The following is a 21,520-nucleotide window of genomic DNA, read 5'->3' as shown; positions in this document are numbered from 1 at the left end:
GCGCAGCGGGCAGACTGCGCACCTGCGTGACCTGCTGCCAGCTGGAGCATCTAGATTTAAAGGACCACTGCTCCAATGGATTTTGCTGAAGTAAGGAGCAAGGAGACACAATGGAGCAGCACAGGAGCAAGGCAGCTCCAAGATGCAGCGACACCTCACTTGAGGTGCTGCTGGTCGGGGTGAGGAGAAGGAGGGAACGCTCTGCCTCTGCCACCAAGAAGGCCTGACTCGAGGTGGCAGAGGAGGTCACCAGCAGGAGCAACATATCTCACACTTGGGTCCAGTGCAGGAAGTGTTTCAATGACCTAATATTCCGTGTCACACATCACCCCCCTCCCTCTCATTCTGCACTGTGAAGCCTACTTCATCACATTACTCCTCACACCCACTTATGGCTCATCTTCAACTTACCTTCACTTCCTGAGCACTTTCTCACCTCCCCATTTGTGACCCCACCACTACCACTCACCCCAATCCTCATCCAATGTGATGTCTCTGTCTAATACTAACCATCTGATGCACCTCTTTCACAGTCAGCCTCACCCAAAGCAATGCATTCATCGGCTGACCACTTCACCCTCACTCACTCGTCAGTACTTTCTCCCCTTGTAGAAGAGAGCGCAAAATGCATGAGAGGGCCAGGACTGGAGGGGGCCATGACAAACAGTGGTCTTTATAGTGGCGGAGGAGGAGAGACTGGCACCCACAAACATCTGGTGACACAACCTTAACATTCATCACACACAACGCGAACTGATGTTAACAACGACTGGCATGTTGAACACCTCAATAGGCTCATCGCAACATGACATATCTGAGATGATGCTTAATATTGCCTTCTGTTCTCTCACAGGCCCTTCAACGACCGCAGTGACGGGAGAGGATGATTCCTCAGAGGAGCTTCAGGCCTCTGAGGGCGCACCGTCACATCTTAGCGAGCCATCCACCAGCGCAGATACTCACACCTCGGTGGGTCCTAGTAGTAAGTTAGATGGGTTGGCACCTGGTGAGTCACCACATACAAGTGAGCACGAGCAGACACTAGTGGCAGGGGCAGCTGTGGAGAGTCTGCGTCAGTGGGCGCACTCCTCGCCAGGCTCTGCTCAGCTGGACACAGATGCTGAACCTTTAAAAGGAGAATGATCGAGGGACAGCAGCACATTTGCGAGGTACTGGAACAGGTGCCACGTACACTCTCCACAATAGCACAGAGGATGGACGAGTTCAACTCCTGCATTAATGGAATGGTGGCACAGGTGAGTGAGGGAATCTCCGAGATAGTATCGCAGGTAACTGGAAGTGTCTAAGATAGTATCCCAGGTAACTGTGGAGGTGTCTGAGATAGTGTCGCAGGTAAGTGTGGGAATGTCTGCGATGGAGAGAAGGCTAGCCTCCATTGAGCTTCAAGCACAGCTCATAAATGAGTCTACTCAGGCCCTGACAATGGCCATTCAGACTCAGGGTGAACAACATTCTGCCGCCTTAAACAGGCAGTCAGAAACTTTACAACTGGGCTAACAAGGCATCACACGTCTTCCAAACTGTTCTCCAGCAGAGTGGTAGGAGTGATGTGGGCCTGGCCCAGGAGAGGGATGATGGCGAAAGGAGACATGGAAGTGGGGACACGACTCAAAGTGCTTCCACGTCTCACCCATTGCCCCCCTCTCAACCAGTACCCACAATGCTGCCTGCTCTCCAGGTGGCAGAGTCTGCCCCTGCACAGGTGCAGTCTTTGGCGGGGCCCTCACGGGCTCCAAAACCCAGAGAGCGTAGGCCGAAGCATCTAAGCAGTCAAGGCATGAACATGAGTTACCTGCCACTACCTCTTCTGCAGCCACAGGGGATGCACCACGTAGAAGTAGTGGGAAGAGAAAGGCTAAGGATTTGTGATCACGAACGGTATGCACGAGGGTGTTTGACAGAATGTCACGTTTTTCATTTATATTTGGTTTTTGATAAAGTCACTTTAAATGTCAATTCCTACCACTACTGCCATGTCTTGCCCATTCTTGACTGCCTTTTGTGATATTCCCCTATCATGTACTTCATCATGAATGGCGAGACTTGATGCCACCCATGGGTGTATGTGTAGTTGCAGGACTGTTTTGTGCAAGGTGGGGAGGGAGGTGGGGGAGGTGAAAGAGAGAGGGCTGGTGTTGGCACTGCTGTTTCCAGGTGGTCTGAGGACTGGAATATTCTCACTTTGTGATCTCTTTATGACAAGCGTTCACGTATTAGTGACTCCCTGGCCTCATGAGCAGCCAGGTGAACCACTGCTCTGCTGCTGGGTTCCTCCTCCTGCTCCTCCATGTTCATGGCAGATGTGGATGCTGGATGAGGCCTCATCAACCAGTACTCCTCTCTGTTGCGCCATGTTGTGCAGGACACAGCACACTACTATAATTTGACCCACTCTCGCTGGTGCGTATGAAGCACTCCCCCAGAACAATCGAGGCACCGAAATCGTATGTTCAATTACAGACCTGGTGGCGATGTGGCTGATGGGGTTCCTCAGAGGTGTCATGAGCTACGTGTGCAGGGGGTATCCAGAGGAGACAGCCCTTAAGGCTGTTTGGTGCGTGGAAGAGGGCTGGGATGTTGGATTCCCTCAGAATGAATGAATCATGGTAGCTGCCAGGGAATCTCGCACGTGAAGAAATCTTCTGCGGTGGTCACAAATGAGCTGAGCGTTGACGGAGTGATAGCCCTTTCTGTTAACCAACGGTCCTGACTCGTGTGGAGGCACTCGGTGCAATCGATTGCTCGCATTTTGCAATCCCTGTACCCGTGGGAAGCCAGGCAGAGCGGAATCCCACTGCTCTCTCCGTCTGGCTGAGGTCGTCCATGGGGAAGTTGACACATTGCGAGGCCCTGCGAAACAAACCGTCGTGACCTGTCTTATGCACTTGTGGGCAGACAACTGAGAGACCCCAGCGATGTCACAGGTGACACCCTGGAATGATCCAGGGGTGAAGATGTTGAGGGCAGTGGTCACTTTAACTGCAACAGGTAATGAGGTGCTGCCAGGTGCAGCTCGGCATGAAGGAGGCTGCAGATGTCTGCGACCACCTGGCGACTCACACTCAGCCTCCGCAGGCACTGCTCCACAGAGAGGTTGAGGAAGCTCAGCCTCGCTCTGTAGACCCTCTGACAAGGGTAGTGTCTCTTGCGACGTCGGAACCTCTGTTGGTCCCCTCTGTGCTCCTGTGCAGGTGCCTGTGGCGCACTGCTGTGTTGTGGAGCTACAAAAGATAAAGATCTGGAAATGATTGAGATGAAGTCCAGGAAGGGACACAAGGTGCAGCTGAACTCTGTTGAAAGTTTTCTGACACTGAATATAGCCTCCTCACCTACTTTATAAAAGTGGTGGTATATATATATAAAAAAATAATTTTTTTTTTTAAAACATTCTATCCATATTCCTGGGTTGAGAGGAAGAGATACACGTAGAGCCTTGGCACATTGCCCCATAGAAACTCATTTAAAGTTACATTTGTGGATCTCCTCCAGGGTAATTACAGATGGTAAAGGCCTGATAGCAGGTAACCTGTCTGTCTCTCTACCAGAGAGTGCAGTGTAGCTCTGAGAAACCTAAGAGAAGACTATATAACTGGAAGACACAGTCTTGCATCTAATACACGCACATCACAATATCATATTTTTGTTACAGTTGAAAAACAAACAAACAATCTTAAAAAAAAAAGCAAGCCAGTCACTGACCAGGAGCTTGAAATTTGCAAGCAATTACAATTGCCTTCCGACTGATCTCAGCTGTTCATAAGTAGCTGCAATTACCTGGGCTTGCCTTTTGGTTACATAAAAAGTTGTCCAATTTAGAATAAACCACACATAAAACTAAAATATTATATTATTTTTAATTAGATAACAGGAAGCAATTTCAAAGCTGCAATCTAATCTCAAGATGCAAATTCTAAAACTGTTGCACCAATGCTCTCACAGTTTAAAAGATCAAATGGTCAATGGAGATGAGTTGGCTATTTGGCCCATTTTAGCTTAGATTGAGAAAAATCTACAATCCCCCATCACAGCACTCCATTGTTACAAACTACTCCAAGGAGTTTGCCTCAACTACTCTGCCTACAAGTCTGCTCCACATGTTGATCACTCTATGTGAAGCATAAAGCACAGAACGAGGCCATTCAGCCCATCGTGCCTGTGCTGGCTCTTTGAAAGAGATATTCAATTAATTCCACTCCCCTCCTCCTTCCCCACAGCCCTGCAAATTTTTCCTCTTCAAGTATATATGCAATTCCCTTTTGAAAGGGACTACTGAATCGGCTTCCACCGCCCTTTCAGGCAGTGCGTTCCAGATCATAATAACTCATGGCATAATAAAATTTCCTCATGTCCTCTAGATTTACCACCAATTATCTTAAATCTGTGTCCTCTGGTTACCAACCCTCCTGCCAATGAAAACAGTTTCTCCTTATTTACACTATCAAAACCCCTCATTTCCTGACATCAGTCCTCATTATGCATTTTGTCAGTTTGCCCCCTTTTAAAAGTAGGTGAGGAGGCTATATTCAGTGTCAGAAAACTTTCAACAGAGTTCAGCTGCACCTTGTGTCCCTTCCTGGACTTCATCTCAATCATTTCCAGATCTTTATCTTTTGTAGCTCCACAACACAGCAGTGCGCCACAGGCACCTGCACAGGAGCACAGAGGGGACCAATAGAGGTTCAGACGTCGCAAGAGACACTACCCTTGTCAGAGGGTCTACAGAGCGAGGCTGAGCTTCCTCAACCTCTCTGTGGAGCAGTGCCTGCGGAGGCTGAGTGTGAGTTGCCAGGTGGTCGCAGACATCTGCAGCCTCCTTCGTGCCGAGCTGCACCTGGCAGCACCTCATTACCTGTTGCAGTTAAAGTGACCACTGCCCTCAACATCTTCACCCCTGGATCATTCCAGGGTGTCACCTGTGACATCGCCGGGGTCTCTCAGTTGTCTGCCCACAAGTGCATAAGACAGATCACGATGGTTTGTTTTGCAGGGCCTCGCAATGTGTCAACTTCCCCATGGGGGGAGGGGGGTAGGTCAGCCAGGTATCTGACATGCAAAGGAACCATTCAAATCAGAGTCTCTGTGGAGTGCACTCTCTTACTTCAATTGGACATACTTAAGCCAAGAAAACTTGAGGTAAAAGTTAGTAAGAACTAAGGTTTAGAAGTTTCCACATGTGAATAGGGATGCTGATCAAAGTTCCACCAGCTCAAGTTGGGCAACTTACCAGTGCTTAATGCAATTTGTGCAGCTGGGATCATCCGAACAGTTAGGGCATTGTCTTGCTGAGTTATCTGGAGTAGAGATGGACAAATCCCAGCCTCCCAGTGACAGGTCTACCTTTCAAGGTCCCATCAATGAAACAGGCTAGCTGATCAGTCATCAACTGTGCCCTGGAGTACTCCAAATTTGCCTGGCTAGGTTTCAGATTACCATAAAAAGGATCAAGATTGTTCTGATCTCCCATCCCTCAACAGTTGTACAACAGGAACCAGGTACTTCTGCCAAGTAGCATGATGAGCAACACAGCTCACCAGAAAACGTGTAAGTGCATTGCCACTATCCTCTTGACTGTAGCTTAGATATACATCATAGGTAAATAGTTGTTCCACCAGTCGGAGGTGGGGAGTTCCAGCAATTGCTTGCACCTCTGCAACCCAAATCAAAAGTAGGCATTGAGCTCTGGATATATGAGCACTTGTTTGTTTACCCAGCCTCTTGGTAATATTTTCCAGCAGCAGTTGTCCAAAGCCTCAAGAGTTTCATCAGCTGCAACAGTGTGTTCTCAGTGTGGCAGAAGGGCCCATGATGGATAGTTTGTGACATGCCAGCCAGCTTGAAGTTCTAGATGTCCAAGTCCAATGCCACCTGCCAAGTTTACTCAGCGCTAACTGCTTAATCCAGGTCTTTGCATAAGGGGCTTTGGCAAAGAGATGTAGCCCATGGTGCTGATTCCCCTCTCAGATGCTGAGCAACAAATCAGAGTTCTCTCTCCATGCAACCATTTCCCCTCTTTGCCATAAATATGCCCCACAACTTTGGGACCTTGTCCACATCCCTAATTCAATCTAATCATGCATTGTTCTACGCAATATAAAAAAAATATTTTCTGAAAAGGCAACCTTTTAGTTTGTGAGCATATGCTAGTATTTGCCTATATATTACTGATACAATAGTTGATAATGAACAATTCATGCGTATCAGTCACCTCAGCCTGATGCAATGCCAACAGACAATAAAAGTGTGAACAAAAGCCCAAATTTTAAAAGGAGGCGGCTCAGAATAAATTACAACAGGCGTATATGGCACTTTATTGGTTTTAACCGCGTGCGTACTCAGGCATGTACTGCGCGGCCGCAAAGCACCTTTATGCACCTCAAAACATTCAAGATTAGCTAGGCATTCTTAGAAACCTAGTGCTCCCCAACCTAAAAACTAAACACAGCTCTTCCTTGCAGTTGGCATCAAAAAAAAACTTTCCAATATGTTACAAACTGCAGCCCGAGATCTGGGACAGATTAAATGACTCAGCTGTACCTCATACTTGGACCACCACCCAAACCTCTACTCCACCATAAAAAAACATTACAAAAACTTGGGGATTAAGGAGGGAATTCCAACATTTTTTTTCCACTTTAATAATTTATTTGGGACTTTCAGCAACATCGGAATGTTAAGCTGTGCCACTGTGTTACAGCGATATGAATGGACAGACAATACCACAAAAAAAACCACTTTGAAGAAGTAAATAGCTTTCAATTGGGTAGCAGTTTCAGTCAAGAAACTGGAAATGCATCAGCACCTACAAATTAGGTCTCATGACATTTTGGCACAGGCTGATCTGTTACAGGATAAATATCCATTTTAGCAATATTTATTTTGAAACTGTGCAAGGAAATTTTGCAGATTCGAACTAGTGCTTTGGCAGCCAATAGTCTTGGTGGTATTCAGCTGAGCCAAAACTAATATTCAAATGGAATGAGCAACCCCCAGGGTGGCAAAAACTCCTGGCAAAATGCTCTGCATAAATGAGCCAACTTCATACAGAAAGGCTTGGATTTATGTCACATCTTTCACAGCACATTCCAAAGCACTTCACAGCCAATGGATTACTTTCTGGAGTGTAGCCACCGTTCTTTTGTAGGCGAACACAACAGCTAATTTGCATATCGCAAGGTCCCTTAAACAACAATGAATGACCAGTTAATGATTTTGGTGGTGGTATTTGAGTGATAGATGCTGGCCAACATACTGGGGGAACTGCTCTTTGAAAAAATGCCATGGAATCTTTTATGTGCACCTGAGCAGGAACCTCAGTTTAATAGTTCATCCAAATGACAACACTTCTGACAATGCAGCGCTCTTTCAGTACTGCACTAAAGTGTCAGCCTAGATTACAACCTTTCGATTTGGAGTCGAGAGTGCTACCAACTCAATCAAGCTGACACTATAATCAACAAGCTAGAAATATTCAGATTTGATTTGTTTTTTCTGGCCAACACAGCTGTCAGTTTTCCAACTGAAAATGATAAAACATTCTACAGCATTTTTTTCCTCTCTCCAATGACCTCTCTCTTCTCCTGAAAGCAGTGACTTCTGTTGGTATAACATTCCACAGGCACGGTTACCTTTCACTACCCCATTCAAGTATACATTCTGTTGGAGACCAGATGGCCATTCAATTGTAGGGCATTGCAGCAGATGTCACTGGAAACCAATTAGTAGCAGGAACCCTACCTCCCTCCCGGAGACCTCCTTTGCTCAGGGGCACTGAGGCCCATAGTAATGTCCTTACCACCACACTGGCTGAACTCAGCACTGATCAGGGATGATCCCGGAACATTTATAATTCAGCCAAACTGTGTAAAGGCTACCAGATTTAATCCAGATTTTTTTTTAAATGCAAATTTCATTATTTACAGGAATTAGTAACATAAGTAAAATGATTGAGTATGGAATTACAATATTGCAAAACAGAAACAGGATGACAATCTGTGATATTGGCTGAATTTAATGCATTAAAAAGGAAAATACAGTCTACTGTATTGGTCCATAATCCAAAATGTTGTAAAATGAAAAACCTTATAAAGCAAAGAGAAAAATATACCAGTGTCTCCCACCTTTGTGATCATGCATAACTCTCATTTTGGATCTCTGCTTCCCTTTTGAGCCACTCAAATTACAAGTTAAAGGACAGTCTGCATTCCTTTTGGAGTAGGGAGGAGACGAAGAGACCTCCTGAAATGGTAGGTCTCAAGAAGCATAAAAATATTCTTCAAAAGTCAGGATAACTTCTATAAGGTAGGGTATCTTGTGGCTTTTAAAAGTATGCGGTACCTTGAATGGAGATAGTTAGAAATGGTAGATCATGTACCTCATCTAGGAAATCAATGGAACCGAATTTCACAATAATACACCTACTACATAAAATGTCTGTTCTCAAGCTGCCTCTAACCAGCATTTCAGTGACAAAAGGTGATTGCGAAGCACCATTAAAAGTAAAGGTATCTGTTTTATACGAAATGATTATGGAACAATTCAGCAGAATATACGCTCCCTTCTATTACAATATATTCGGACTACCGAGAGTAACCGAAAAATCACTCACCTGTTCGTCAATGTTACAAGGCAGTAAGACCTGAATGTGAATTGCATTATGTAGTGACACCAATGCTTGTTAGCAGAGTGGCAAAACCAGGGCTCAGAAACAGCACAAAGGCTCTAATCTAATCTCAGTTGATAGTTCATAAAACATGGCCTCACCTGACTTCTGAAAAAGATTACAACCCAGAAACTCATTCTCCATTTCTCGAATTCAAGTTTGCTTCCTATGTAAATCCCCTTACTATATTTGCAATGACTGAGTTCCTACTAATCTTGAACATTCCACATTAAATAATGAATGTTTGTTTAGTCACCGCTTGCTAAAGACTCTCCATCTTTGGCCAGCCAAAGTCTCATTTGTCCTCGTTATTTCTCTTGCTGTACCGTGGATCTTTGCGACTTCTATTGCTTCAGATTTTTATACTGCAAAACATAAAAAAGGTTAAACAATGGATTTGAACCAAGGCAGACTAACTTCTTCGCCCACTGCATCAGAACGAGGGGACACACAAGCAATCCACTCCCCCCCCCACCATTGCTCTTTCTGTATTGTTATTGATCTTGTCTCTAGGAAATGCACACAACAGGCAACTCTCATCTGATCTCATGTCTGTGACGTCTCAGATAGCAAGCCATCAGGAACCCTATGTAGAGAAACATGCTCAACACAAATCTATAAACCTTTTGACAAAAAAAAACGTGAAACGTCGGCCCAGATTTTGATGCCTTTTCTCTTTACAAATGCTGACTGACCTGTGTATTTCTAGCTTTTTCTGATTTTATTCCTGTATCACGCTGAATAAAAGCAGTAATAAGCATTCATTTGTAGCTCATGGAATTCATAGCTAACCTGTTGGTGGCAAGTAGATTACGGAAGCAACATTTATCAACAGGCAAAGTTAACCATCCTTCCTGGGAGAAAATCTGCCGCTGTATCGAGAGCCCTCAGTAATGAAATACAGCAGAAGAGTATGTGAGTTAGTTTGGCTTCTGTTGGCTCCCATAATATACAGGCCTGGCATCACCTAACCATTAATTTCTCTATTTACCTCACCTTCTTTCTTACTCTTAAATCTGTGTGTGTATATATATATATATATACACACACACACACACACACACAGTGGAGCCCATTTAAGTGAACTTACTCAATTACCTGGGATTTTCCAATTCTTCGCCTTACCTATATTATAGCGATGTCCCACTAGCTCTCATGACCTTCCGCCCAGCATATCCCTTGACCCCCACACCAGTTTATCACAGTCGATTGAACTGCCATGCTGAAGCAAACTGCTGCTCTTATTTCATCTCATCTGCTAAGTCAGCCGTGTTGTTCTACCACTGCAGGGTTCAGAGATTGCATTGGGCAGGAGGCGGCAGTAGGGCTGCTTACAAATTGCAGCTAATTAACATTACTGATTCTGCTGCGTGGTGAATCATTTAAAATTGACTATCTAATTTATTTAAACAATCTGGAAAATGTGGGGAGTTACGTAATAGGTATTTTGTACTCATTTAGAACACGAGTTGTATTACTGTGAAATCTACAGTAATAAAGTCTGATTTCAGGGGGACTAAATTGTGTAGAGTGTTTCATTGAATGTCTTGAACTAAATATAGAAAATAAGCAAATACTGCAATACTATCTAATTTATTTAAATAATCTAGAAAATGTGGAGAGTCATGAGAAAAGGATCTATTTGCTTAGATGAACCTCACTGTACTTTTTAAACTTCAAATAACAAGTTATTTTTGTGAAATGCCTTTTTAAAAAAACATTTACCAATTACAACATGCAGTTTTAAAAAATTATGATGTGTTTAGATACAGCACTTCAAGCAAATGTAATTTATGTTGTTTAATTGTAAAAAGGGCAGAAAGAGATGAAAAGCATGATACTCAAAGAACAGTGGATTTAATGAAAGTAGGTTTATGATAAGACCACTGCAGATTATATAGAACACATAAACCGCAAAGTTACAATTTAGGGATGGTGGAACTATTCAATCTCAAATTGTATTTCAGGTCCTTGTTATTGATGGAGGTTTAAAAATCCCAGCAAAAAAAAAAACTTCATTTTGGTAAAAAGCATCTTCATTCTCTTATATTTACATTTTCCCCCACTGGAAGGAAGTCCCCAGCATCCAAAGAAATTTGAATCTAGAGGAGAACACAGTGCAGTAGAACTCTAGCAAAAAATATTACATCCAAATTCAAAGGAAAGCCCCTCCTTTCCAAATCATACGATGCAATGGATCGTTTGAGCTCCACTTTCCTTCCGACTTGTAAGTTGATTTTCCCTCCTTTAGTTCAATAATTCATATTTATAACTAAGATTTCCTTCGCAGCCAAGCAAACTGCCCAATTCTTTCCCCCCCCTCAATCTCTCTCAACAACTCAATGCATCATCCTGTTTCCATCTCCCAATTAAGTCTTCTCCTTTCCCCTTCCCAGCCATCTAGTGCATTTCTGGGTCTCTAATTCGTGGTCAAGACTAGTTTGTTCAAATTAGTCAAACTGAAGGAAATGCGTGCCCTATGAGATTTTAAATAATTTATAGATATAATTCAGGATATTTGTTTGTAAAATGGGAAGAGTGCACCAATGGGAAAGGGGTGCATATTTTCCCCACCTTTAACTTCCATTCTCTGGACCCATGAAAAGGCAGTCGTGTTGAGCTTGGCTCTTTGATATGTAGAGTGTCATTGATGGGGACAGTATTGGCTCTTACTTCTGATGGCACACTATCAACACAAGAACATCTTAACACACCATCTGGAACCCCAATGGCAAAATAAGTTAAGCACACTTACTTTAGACAGGACCCAGTCAGCATCTTCAATTGCCCTTTTGATAATCTGTTGAATTCGCTCTGGATTATCTTCATCTGCATGAACCTTAAAATTCTGTAAGGTGCAAAACTGCTGAATTTATCCTTCATTAAATTTGCTCAATGATACAATTTTATTTTTAAATATAGCATGGGGCAACCAAAGCAACATAATTCTGATACTAGTGGCACTAACCCATCCTTTTTGGAATTGACTATCCTGGACACAATTCATTTCCTGTGCTCTGCAGGCTTTCAGTTATTTTCGAAGTACCCATGTTTTTGTGCTAGACAAACCCATTTTCTGTAAACTTTTAATGCTAAAAGAAAATTGAGGGAATTATCAAGCTTAATGAATGTTTCTAAATACACATTAATTAAAATGATTATAAGTATTATCATATAACATGAAGCTATTCTTACTGGTTTGGGATAAATTCTGATTCCCCCTCCCGCCCAGGTTTAAATGGGAAAGAGAGAGAAGAAAGTCCATGAAGCCAAAAAGTTTACACCTAATTTCCCCCTCCCCTTTTCTGAAGCTAATAGCTCATGTTAGGGTACAGTTCCACAGGCACGGGTCCTCCTGTAGCTTGCCAAAGTAGCCATTCTTCATATATTATCCAAAACAATGAGTGGCAGCTGGCCATTGAACCAACAGAGGACACAGAGGAGATCCAAATCCTATTCTCATGCATGATGTGGAGATGCCGGTGATGGACTGGGGTTGACAATTGTAAACAATTTTACAACACCAAGTTATAGTCCAGCAATTTTATTTTAAATTCACAAGCTTTCAGAGGCTTCCTCCTTCCTCAGGTGAACGTTTGTTGGAACGTTCACCTGAGGAAGGAGGAAGCCTCCGAAAGCTTGTGAATTTAAAATAAAATTGCTGGACTATAACTTGGTGTTGTAAAATTGTTTACTATTCTCATGCATGCATTTTCCTGGGGAGGAAGCAGTAACTGGATACTGCTAAGCAGCAAAAACCCTGGGGTGATTTTCCTTTTCTCAACTCAAGAATGTTGAGAAATTACACTTGTTTTTCAGATGTTTACTTTGCTTCCTACTTTATACAAGGAAACAAATGTCTGGCCTGGAGCTTGCCCAGTCATCTCGATCAACATCATGCGTATATTAAGGAACAATAGGCTATTCATTTCGACATAGTGTGACTAGTTTCACCAACTTCCTCCTCTCAAACAACAAATTGGATAGCCTAGCTCTGGTGTCCTAAAGGGGTGTAAGCAAATATGAAGGTTGGTCAAAACTAGGATTTTAACTCACAACCTCTGGGTTGGGAGGCTATCGCCATTACCAAAATACAATTTAATTTTGAGTATAAATTATTATTTTTTTTATTATTCGTTCATGGGACGTGGGCATCGTTGGCGAGGCCAGCATTTATTGCCCATCCCTAATTGCCCTTGAGAAGGTGGTGGTGAGCCGCCTTCTTGAACTGCTGCAGTCCGTATGGTGAAGGCTCTCCCACAGTGCTGTTAGGTAGGGAGTTCCAGGATTTTGACGGAACGAAGATGAAGGAACGACAATATATTTCCAAGTCAGGATGGTGTGTGACTTGGAGGGGAACGTGCAGGTGGTGTTGTTCCCATGTGTCTGCTGCCCTTATCCTTCTAGGTCGTAGAGGTCGGGGTTTGGGAGGTGCTGTCACTGGTTAGCAGGCTTAAACTATTAATAATAATTTAATCATTCAAACACCCAAATTATCTTGTTGTGCAACAAAAATCCAACATGTTGTGATGATGTTACTGCTTCCTTAAAACAATTACTCATGTCATTGCTGGACGTAGTCATCTATGTTTCACAGCCAACCTTAGATGCTATATGTATACAGTGAAACGTGTTTAAGTGAATAGCACCATTTGCCAACAAAATTTGTTCACTTATCCCATCTATTCACTTAATTCTGGAGCGTCCAAGTGTGGGCCATATAATTTGCAAATCCTGGCAAGCTGGTCCACCAAGGCAAGCAACTCAGTTCTATGTGCAGTTACACTTCTTATTTGTTGCTTTGTCCTGTTTGAATTTCAGAGTCTTGGGGGTTTGGGAAGGGCTATTCTTTGCCTCATTAGGATTAAGTCCTAAATCAGAACATCAAGTACCCACAGCTTAAGATATACAAAATTAATGGGATCATTGATTTGAACTTTACATGTGGGCAGTGAAGCCCCATGATATGAACTGAAACTCAGACACTCCTGACCAATGCTTTCCAATTTCCCCATTATTATAACTATGTTCCACTGGCACTGTCAACCTGCTGCTGCTTCTTGCTGACTTTATCAATCTGCTGAAGCCGTCCACTGAGCTACCGGCTCCACCACCAACACCCACCACCCCCCCAAACACACTCCCCCTCAGCCCCTCCTAGCTGCAGCCTCCAGTCTGAAATTTCCTCTGAATCACGTGCTAGTATAACATCTGCGTGAACAGGTGAAATTAAATGTGAACAGCAATGTGACTCAGCAAACTGGTCCAATTGCTGCTCTGGTTTAATCTCAGCTGCACAGTCTGTTGTGATGTTCTTACTGTCGGGGGTCAATAAGACATGTTGAGCAGGATGCTGCAGCAGGTGCTAATAAGATTTACTTTAAACAAGTTATACCTATTTTAATTGGACTGGCAAAGATGGCACTGGGTTTCCCCAGTGATTCAGTACTGCAAGTGCCCTTTTTAAGAGGGTACCACTAAAAACAATCTAACCGGGATCCAATCAAACTGAAAGAAGCTTGATGTGATGTAAATCGGTATTTTTTTGTTTTGATCGATTACACAACGGACGTCCTGCAGTGACCACAGGTCATGGAAGGCCTCAAGTGTACCGGTGGACACCGCATGTTCCCTCTCCAGGGCCACCCAGACGGGGACAAGACCGCAGAAGAGAGGCAGATGCAATTCATTTAAATGATCTGGAAAGACATGAGGAGTCATAAACAAAGGATCTGTGCATAAACATTTCATTAAGTGGAGAGGGCTATTCATTTATCATCAGGTATCTGGTTAAATAGGATTCACTGTACAATGAACAAACCATCCTTCAGGGCACTATGCTATCATTCCCCAATCATATTTGTTTTCAGGGCATTTTCAGAGGTGTGCTAGAATTGCCCAGTGATGCAATCAATTTTCCTTCCTTCCTCGAGAAGAGGCAAGTTCTGGTTGAGATTAGCAGCTTACTTGTGTAGTGAGTTTATGAACTAATGCGTGCACCACTAGACTACCAGCATTACAAACTTTACCTAGCTGGTGCTATATTTTCCCAGGGTCAGCAGGGGACTCCAGATTGAGTCTAAGGTTACCTTGAATTATTGCCCCTGTAATAATATGTGGAGTAACTTTGGGACACATAGGACGCCCGCCTGTCAGAAGTGCAGAGACATAGTGGACCTTCTTGAAGTGAAAGATTCGACATTTCTAACAAAAACTGGCAAGTGATATTTTTATTGTACAGTTTTTGAATAAATAGCATTGAATATCCATGGAATGAAAGGGTACAAGAGGAGAAGGTAGAACAATTAGATAGGATAACCCAGTGACAAGAAGTAGTAGCAAAAAGTTGGTGGTGCTCAAAAGTGGAAGAAGTACATGGCCCTAATGGCATGCATCCTAGCATGTGGAGGGAAGTCAGAGGGGAAATAGCATAGGTGCTGACCACAATCTTTCAAACATCCCTAAATATGGATGCTGTAAGTAAAAGCTCACTAAAAAAAGTCATAATAAGAATAAAACCGGACGGACCACCCGGCATCGGACCACTAGGCACCGGACATGACAAAGGCAAACCAAGCCCATTCGACCCTGCAAAGTCCTCCTCACTAACATCTGGGGACTTGTGCCAAAATTGGGAGAGCTGTCCCACAGACTAATCAAGCAACAGCCTGACATAGCCATACTCACAGAATCGTACCTAGTGATGGTGATGGAAGAGTCTGGGATGTTGGCTGAAAGGTATGTCCTGTCCCACCGGTAGGACAGACCGACCAGAGGTGGCAGTACAGTGATATACAGTCAGGAGGGAGTGGCCCTGGGAGTCCTCAAAATTGACCTCGGACCCCATGAAATCTCATGGCATCAGGTCAAACATGGGCAAGGAAACCTCCTGCTGATTACTACCTTCCGCCCTCCCTCAGCTGATGAATCAGTCCTCCTCCATGTTGACCACCACTTGGAGGATGCACTGAGGGTAGCAAGGGCACAGAATGTCCTCTGGGTGGGGGACTTCAATGTCCATCACCAAGAGTGGCTCGGTAGCACCACGACTGACCGAGCTGGCTGAGTCCTAAAGGACCTGCCTGTGGCAGGTGGTGAGCAAACCAACACGAGGGAAAAACCTACTTGACCTCGTCCTCACCAATTTACATGTCGCAGATGCATCTGTCCATGACAGTATTGGTAGGAGTGGCCACCGCACAGTCCTCGTGGAAACGAAGTCCCATTTTCGCACGGAGGACACCATTAAACGTGTTGTGTGGCACTATCACAGTGCTAAATAGGATAGATTCAGGACAGATCTAGCAGCTCAAAACTGGGCATCCATGAGGCGCTGTGGGCCATCAGCAGCAGCAGAACTGTATTCCAGCACAATCTGTAACCTCATGGCCCAGCATATTCCTCATTCTACCATTACCAACAAGCCAGGGGATCAACCCTGGTTCAATGAGGAGTGTAGAAGAGCATGCCAGGAGCAGCACCAGGCATACCTAAAAATGAGATGCCAACCTGGTGAAGCTACAACTCAGGACTACAGAGGAAGCAACATACTATAGACCGAGCTAAGCGATTCCACAACCAACGGATCAGATCAAAGCTCTGCAGTCCTGCCACATCCAGCCGTGAATGGTGGTGGACAATTAAACAACTAACAGGAGGAGGAGGCTCTGTAAACATCCCTATCCTCAATGATGGCGGAGTCCAGCACGTGAATGCAAAAGACAAGGCTGAAGTGTTTGCAACCATCTTCAGCCAAAAGTGCCGAGTGGATGATCCATCTCGGCCTCCTCCTGACATCCCCACCATCACAGAAGCCAGTCTTCAGCCAATTCAATTCACTCCACGTGATATCAAGAAACGGTTGAACGGAGAGTTTTATTGGTAACCTACAAAGCAGCCCGCTTGATTGGCACCCCAACCTCCACCGTAAACATTCACTCCCTTCACTACCGGCGCACTGTGGCGGCAGTGTATACCATCCACAGGATGCACTGCAGCAACTCGCTAAGGCTTCTTCGACAGCACCTCCCAAACCTGCGATCGCTACCACCTAGAAGGACAAGGGCAGCAGGCACATGGGAGCAACACCACCTGCATGTTCCCCTCCAAGTTGCACACCATCCCGACTTGGAAATATATCGTTGTTCCTTCATCGGCGCTGGTTCAAAATCCTGGAACTCCCTTCCTAACAGCACTGTGATGTGGAGATGCCGGTGATGGACTGGGGTGGACAAATGTAAGGAGTCGCACAACACCAGGTTATAGTCCAACAGCTTTATTTGAAATCACAAGCTTTCGGAGCTTTGCTCCTTCGTCAGGTGAAGTGACTTCACCTGACTTCATGTGATTTCAAAGAAAGCTGTTGGACTATAACCTGGTGTTGTGCGACTCCTTACATTTAACAGCACTGTGAGAGAACCTTCACCACACGGACTGCAGCGGTTCAAGAAGGCGGCTCCACGCCACCTTCAAGGGCAATTAGGGATGGGCAATAAATGCTAGCCTCGCCAGCGACGCCCACATCCCATGAACAAATAAAAAAACTGGCAGGTTACCAATAAAACTCTCCGTTCAAGAGAAACAGATAAACCAGGTAAATATAGATCACAGCCTAACAACAGTACTCGGCAAGCTTCCAGAGGCCATTAATACGGAATAAAAATAATACTCACTTCGAAAAACATGGGTTAATTAAGGACAGTTGGCAGAGTTCTTTGAGGAATGTACTGATAAAGGAAATAGTGAATGGTATGTTTACAGATTTCCAAAAAGTGTTTGATAAAGGTAATGCATTGGAGGCTTGTTGATAAAATTAAAATGTAAAATGTATATTTACAAGAGCAGAGAGATTTAGGGGTTCAGATACACAAATCTTTAAAAGTGGACCAGGTGATAAAGCTGTGGGAAATAAAGCATATGGGTACCTAAGTTTTATTAATAGGGGCACAGAGAACATAAAGAGATATGGTTAAACCTATACATATCATTGGTTAAGGCCACAATTAGATAATTTGTGTCCAGTTTTGGGCACCCTACTTAAGGATGTCAAAGCTAGGGACAGATTTACTAAGATGATAACAGGAATGAGGGGCTTTAGTTATGAGGATAGACTAGAAAAATTGAGACTTTCCCTTCATTAGAGTAGAGATCTGATAGAGATATTCAAAATTAGGGGGTTTTGATCAGGTAAACAGGGAAAAACTATTTCCATTGGTATCAGTCAGTAAGTAGAGGACATAGATTTAAGATCATTACCTAAAGAATGGGGTGGTTAGGAGAATTTTGTGTTTTTTTTTTAAGAGGGTAGTTAGGACACAAAATGCTCCACCAGAAACAAATGGGGAAGCAGAATCCATAATGGCTTTTGAAAGGTAAGTGAATGAATACTTGAAAAAGAACATTTTTAAAAGGGTATGGGGAAAGGGAATCAAGTAGATAGCTCTTTTCAGAGAGCCAGTATGTATGCAATGGGCTGCATGCCTCCATCTATGCTGTAAAATTCTATGATTCTACTTTTCTTCCTCTCCTCAAAGGAGAACAAAATTTTGAGTACTCATTTTCAGAATTCAAAATCATGGGGAAACAGAAATGAATTATGATTTTTTTTTAAAAAAGCTTCCTTAAGCCCCATCCTGTAACCAATTGCCACAAAAATATTTAAAATAAAGCTGGATTTAACAGTAGACCTATACTAACCTGTCTTATTGCATGCTTGTAATGTTGCCGTATGCTTCCTGTAGGAAGTTGCTTGCAGCATCGAAAGAGGTACCGGTATAACTGGAGAGGAGTCTGTACCAGTTCTGCACCTGGCAAAGGGGGCATTTTATGCATACGTAACTTCCTTGATCAGTCAATTTTCAAACCTGGAATGCACAAGTGATGTGCGTGTTAACAACTAGGAATTGGAAGACACTTAGCCAAATACCTCACCATCTACAGCACACTTGATCAGGTCCTCAAGTTTCCATATCGTGGATCCTGTACAAGTCCATTATGTATTTTCTTAAAGAAGCTGGCTCATTAAGTTCAGGAACTTTTACGAAACAATTCAGTTCCGGCAACACCCAGCTCAAAAACTCTGCCTATATCGTTTTGCTACATCTGTATTCCCCCACCCCTTTAAAATACTGCTTAGTTTGTGCAATTATTTTAATGGACTCTCTAACTGAATGTAGTGATGCACTGAAATCACATGTCAAATGACCATCATGTACTTCCACTTTTACAAATGCCAATTTTGTACACCCCTTTTAACTTTTCTGAAAATAGGGCAATGACAAATAATACCAGAAATGTATTAAAGCTTCAAACCCTGAAAGTGAATGTTAGAATTTCAATTTTAAAAAATAATTCTACTAAATTTTAAATTGAAATTTGATGAAATAATTCAAATTAGAAATATTATACAAAATTACAGTGATTGTGAAGAAACAGACCAAGCGGAGGTGGTAACAGAAAATGTTGGAAATCTTCAGTAAGTCCATCAGCATCTGTAAACAGAAAAGGCAAGTTAACATTTCAGGGATATACTCCAGTTCATGAGGGTAAATGCCCAAAACATTAACCAAACTTTTCCCTTTAGAGAGATACTGACAAACCCGTTCTGTTTTTATTTCAGACTTCTACCAAATGCTATTTTTTTTCTTTTTGGGGCAATATTGCAACGTTAAGAGGTAAGTTTATAATAATATAAACGTAGTCTACTGAGGGATAAAAGCATTAGGCAAATAAAAAATGTATTCATTAAGAGAAGCATCTCAAGAAGGACGCAGCCCACAGCTCCATAAAAATGGCGACTGTGCAATGCCTCTATAAAGGAACTGGGGGCCCAGACGCTGCTACTCACAGACTTTAATCCAGTACCAAGAACCAACGTCTCTGTGACCGGCCTTCGGCTTCCGTTTCATAAAGGGAGCCAGGTCAAAATCTTTTCAACCGCGAAAACACCGAGGCCCCGGTAACCAAGGGTAACCAGGACAGGCCTCAGCCTCGGTAACCAGGGACACCCAGCTCTGAAGAACGGAGTTCAGCCTGGATCCGCACCCGGCTTCACCTACCGACGGCCCCCGGCTATCACCCTGTCCGGGCCCGGCTTTCACCTACCGACGGCCCCCGGCTATCACCCTGTCCGGGCCCGGCTTTCACCTACCGACGGCCCCCGGCTATCACCCTGTCCGGGCCCGGCTTTCACCTACCGACGTCCCCCGGCTATCACCCTGTCCGGGCCCGGCTTTCACCTACCGACGTCCCCCGGCTATCACCCTGTCCGGGCCCGGCTTCACCTACTTACAGGCCCGGCTGTCACCCTGTCCGGGCCCGGCTTCACCTACCTACAGCCCCGGCTATCACCCTGTCCGGGCCCGGCTTCACCTACCGACGGCCCCCGGCTATCACCCTGTCCGGGCCCGGCTTCACCTACCGATAGCCCCGGCTATCCTCCAAATGCCATCAGCGGCAGATTTAAAGGGGCCGCGCATTTTCTGACCAGCTGCACGTGTAGCAAATTCTGCCTTTTCTTAATAAAACTGTAAGGAGACACTGGGTTGCCCCAGTACCATAAAACAAACAAAAGTGCTCCCTTTTAGAGGGGCACAACTAATAAAGAACTAAACCGTAAAACAAAGGAAACTTATGAAATTAAATAATAATACCATCACCACTGCCGACTATTCCCTCCAGTCCCTGAGGCGCCCACTGGTCGCGGAAGTGCAAATTCTTCAAGAGGCCTGTCCCGTGTGTTTGTTTATTTTTGAGAAATACTGAGGGATAACGTTATGCTGGAGTACAAACTCGTAGAATTACCCAGATATTATAAACCAATTGAAATTAATGCAGTTTTTAAAAAGAAACAGACACAAGGTTTTATTTTAGCTATCTTTTTTAATTCATTCTCAGAATGTGGGCATCATTGGTGAGGCTGGCATTTTTTGCCCATCCCTAGTTGCCCTGAGAAGGTGGTGGTAGCCCTTCTTCTTCTTGAAAGCTGTTTGACACAACTGAGTTGCTTGTTAGGCCACTTCAGAGGGCAGTTAAGAGTCAACCACACTGGTGTGGGACTGGAGTCACATATAGGTTTAGGGTTGTCAACCCTCCAGGATTGGCCTGGAGTCTCCCGGAATTAAAGATTAAACTCCGGGACACTGCTGCGAGCAACCCTGGAGAAAAATCATAGGGGCGATAAAAAAAATTGTATGTTTTTTTCACTTTCTTTGAGCAATTTCATTTATTAGTTGTAAAAATATTGGAGATAGGAAAATTGGCCGTTTGACTGACAGTCAAGGATCACCCAATTGAGTAACAAAGAGTTTGTTCACTTTGCACTTGGTATGGGACGACGGTGCATTGCAAGGATGGACGTGTTGGGCGACCAATGACGGGAACATGAGGGAGTGAGGTGGTTGGAAGCGAGAGACCGTGTGATGAAACCTCCAGGAATACATCCAACCAGAGCTGGCAATCTTATATACGCTACACCTGGTAGGAGCAGCAACTTTTCTTCCCTAAAGGACATTAGTGAATCATTTGGCATTTTAACACAATTAACAGCTTCATGGTCACTTTTACTTCTTATTTCCAGATTTTTAAATCTGAATTCAAACTGGAATTATATCTCCACGAAGGAAGTTTCAACCGAGGCCATCAAGAAGAAGGCTGGAAGGTCTGTGGAAAGTTAGGCAGCAAACTTCATGTAAAGTTATTGTTAGGAGATCCCATCTCAGGTCCAATTTTACTTTGAATTCCAATGAGGAACAGCTACGTTATGTACATTACAGTTAATGTGCTGTTTGACTTTGCTACTGCTTACTATCTATTGACTGTTAATAAATGGGTTCTGTAGCT

General features: G+C 43.8%; 1 protein-coding gene across 9 annotated transcripts in view; it reads right to left on the bottom strand.

Moving 5' to 3' along the window:
- The window catches only part of lyrm9 (LYR motif containing 9), a 78,059-nt gene extending 57,651 nt beyond the window's left edge, over positions 1-20,408 (bottom strand). Inside the window, exons 1-5 of one of the 9 annotated variants that reach the window (XR_010968535.1) lie at positions 20,332-20,408; positions 19,096-19,170; positions 18,377-18,543; positions 11,436-11,528; positions 8,937-9,045 (exon numbers count right to left, since the gene is read on the bottom strand). Coding sequence is in view for 7 of the 9 variants with exons in the window: in XM_068008371.1 (XP_067864472.1) it covers positions 9,025-9,045; positions 11,436-11,528; positions 18,377-18,511 (249 nt within the window). In the remaining 2 variants the exon portion in view is untranslated. The other 8 variants (XR_010968534.1, XM_068008371.1, XM_068008370.1 and 5 more) reach the window with 8 other exon arrangements.
- Between the last annotated feature and the right edge of the window lie 1,112 nt (positions 20,409-21,520).

This window comes from Heptranchias perlo, chromosome 28, assembly GCF_035084215.1.
Source record: "Heptranchias perlo isolate sHepPer1 chromosome 28, sHepPer1.hap1, whole genome shotgun sequence".
Taxonomy (NCBI): domain Eukaryota; kingdom Metazoa; phylum Chordata; class Chondrichthyes; order Hexanchiformes; family Hexanchidae; genus Heptranchias; species Heptranchias perlo.
The sequence above is the reverse complement of the archived record's forward strand: the minus strand, read 5'-3'. Positions and strand labels throughout refer to the sequence as shown.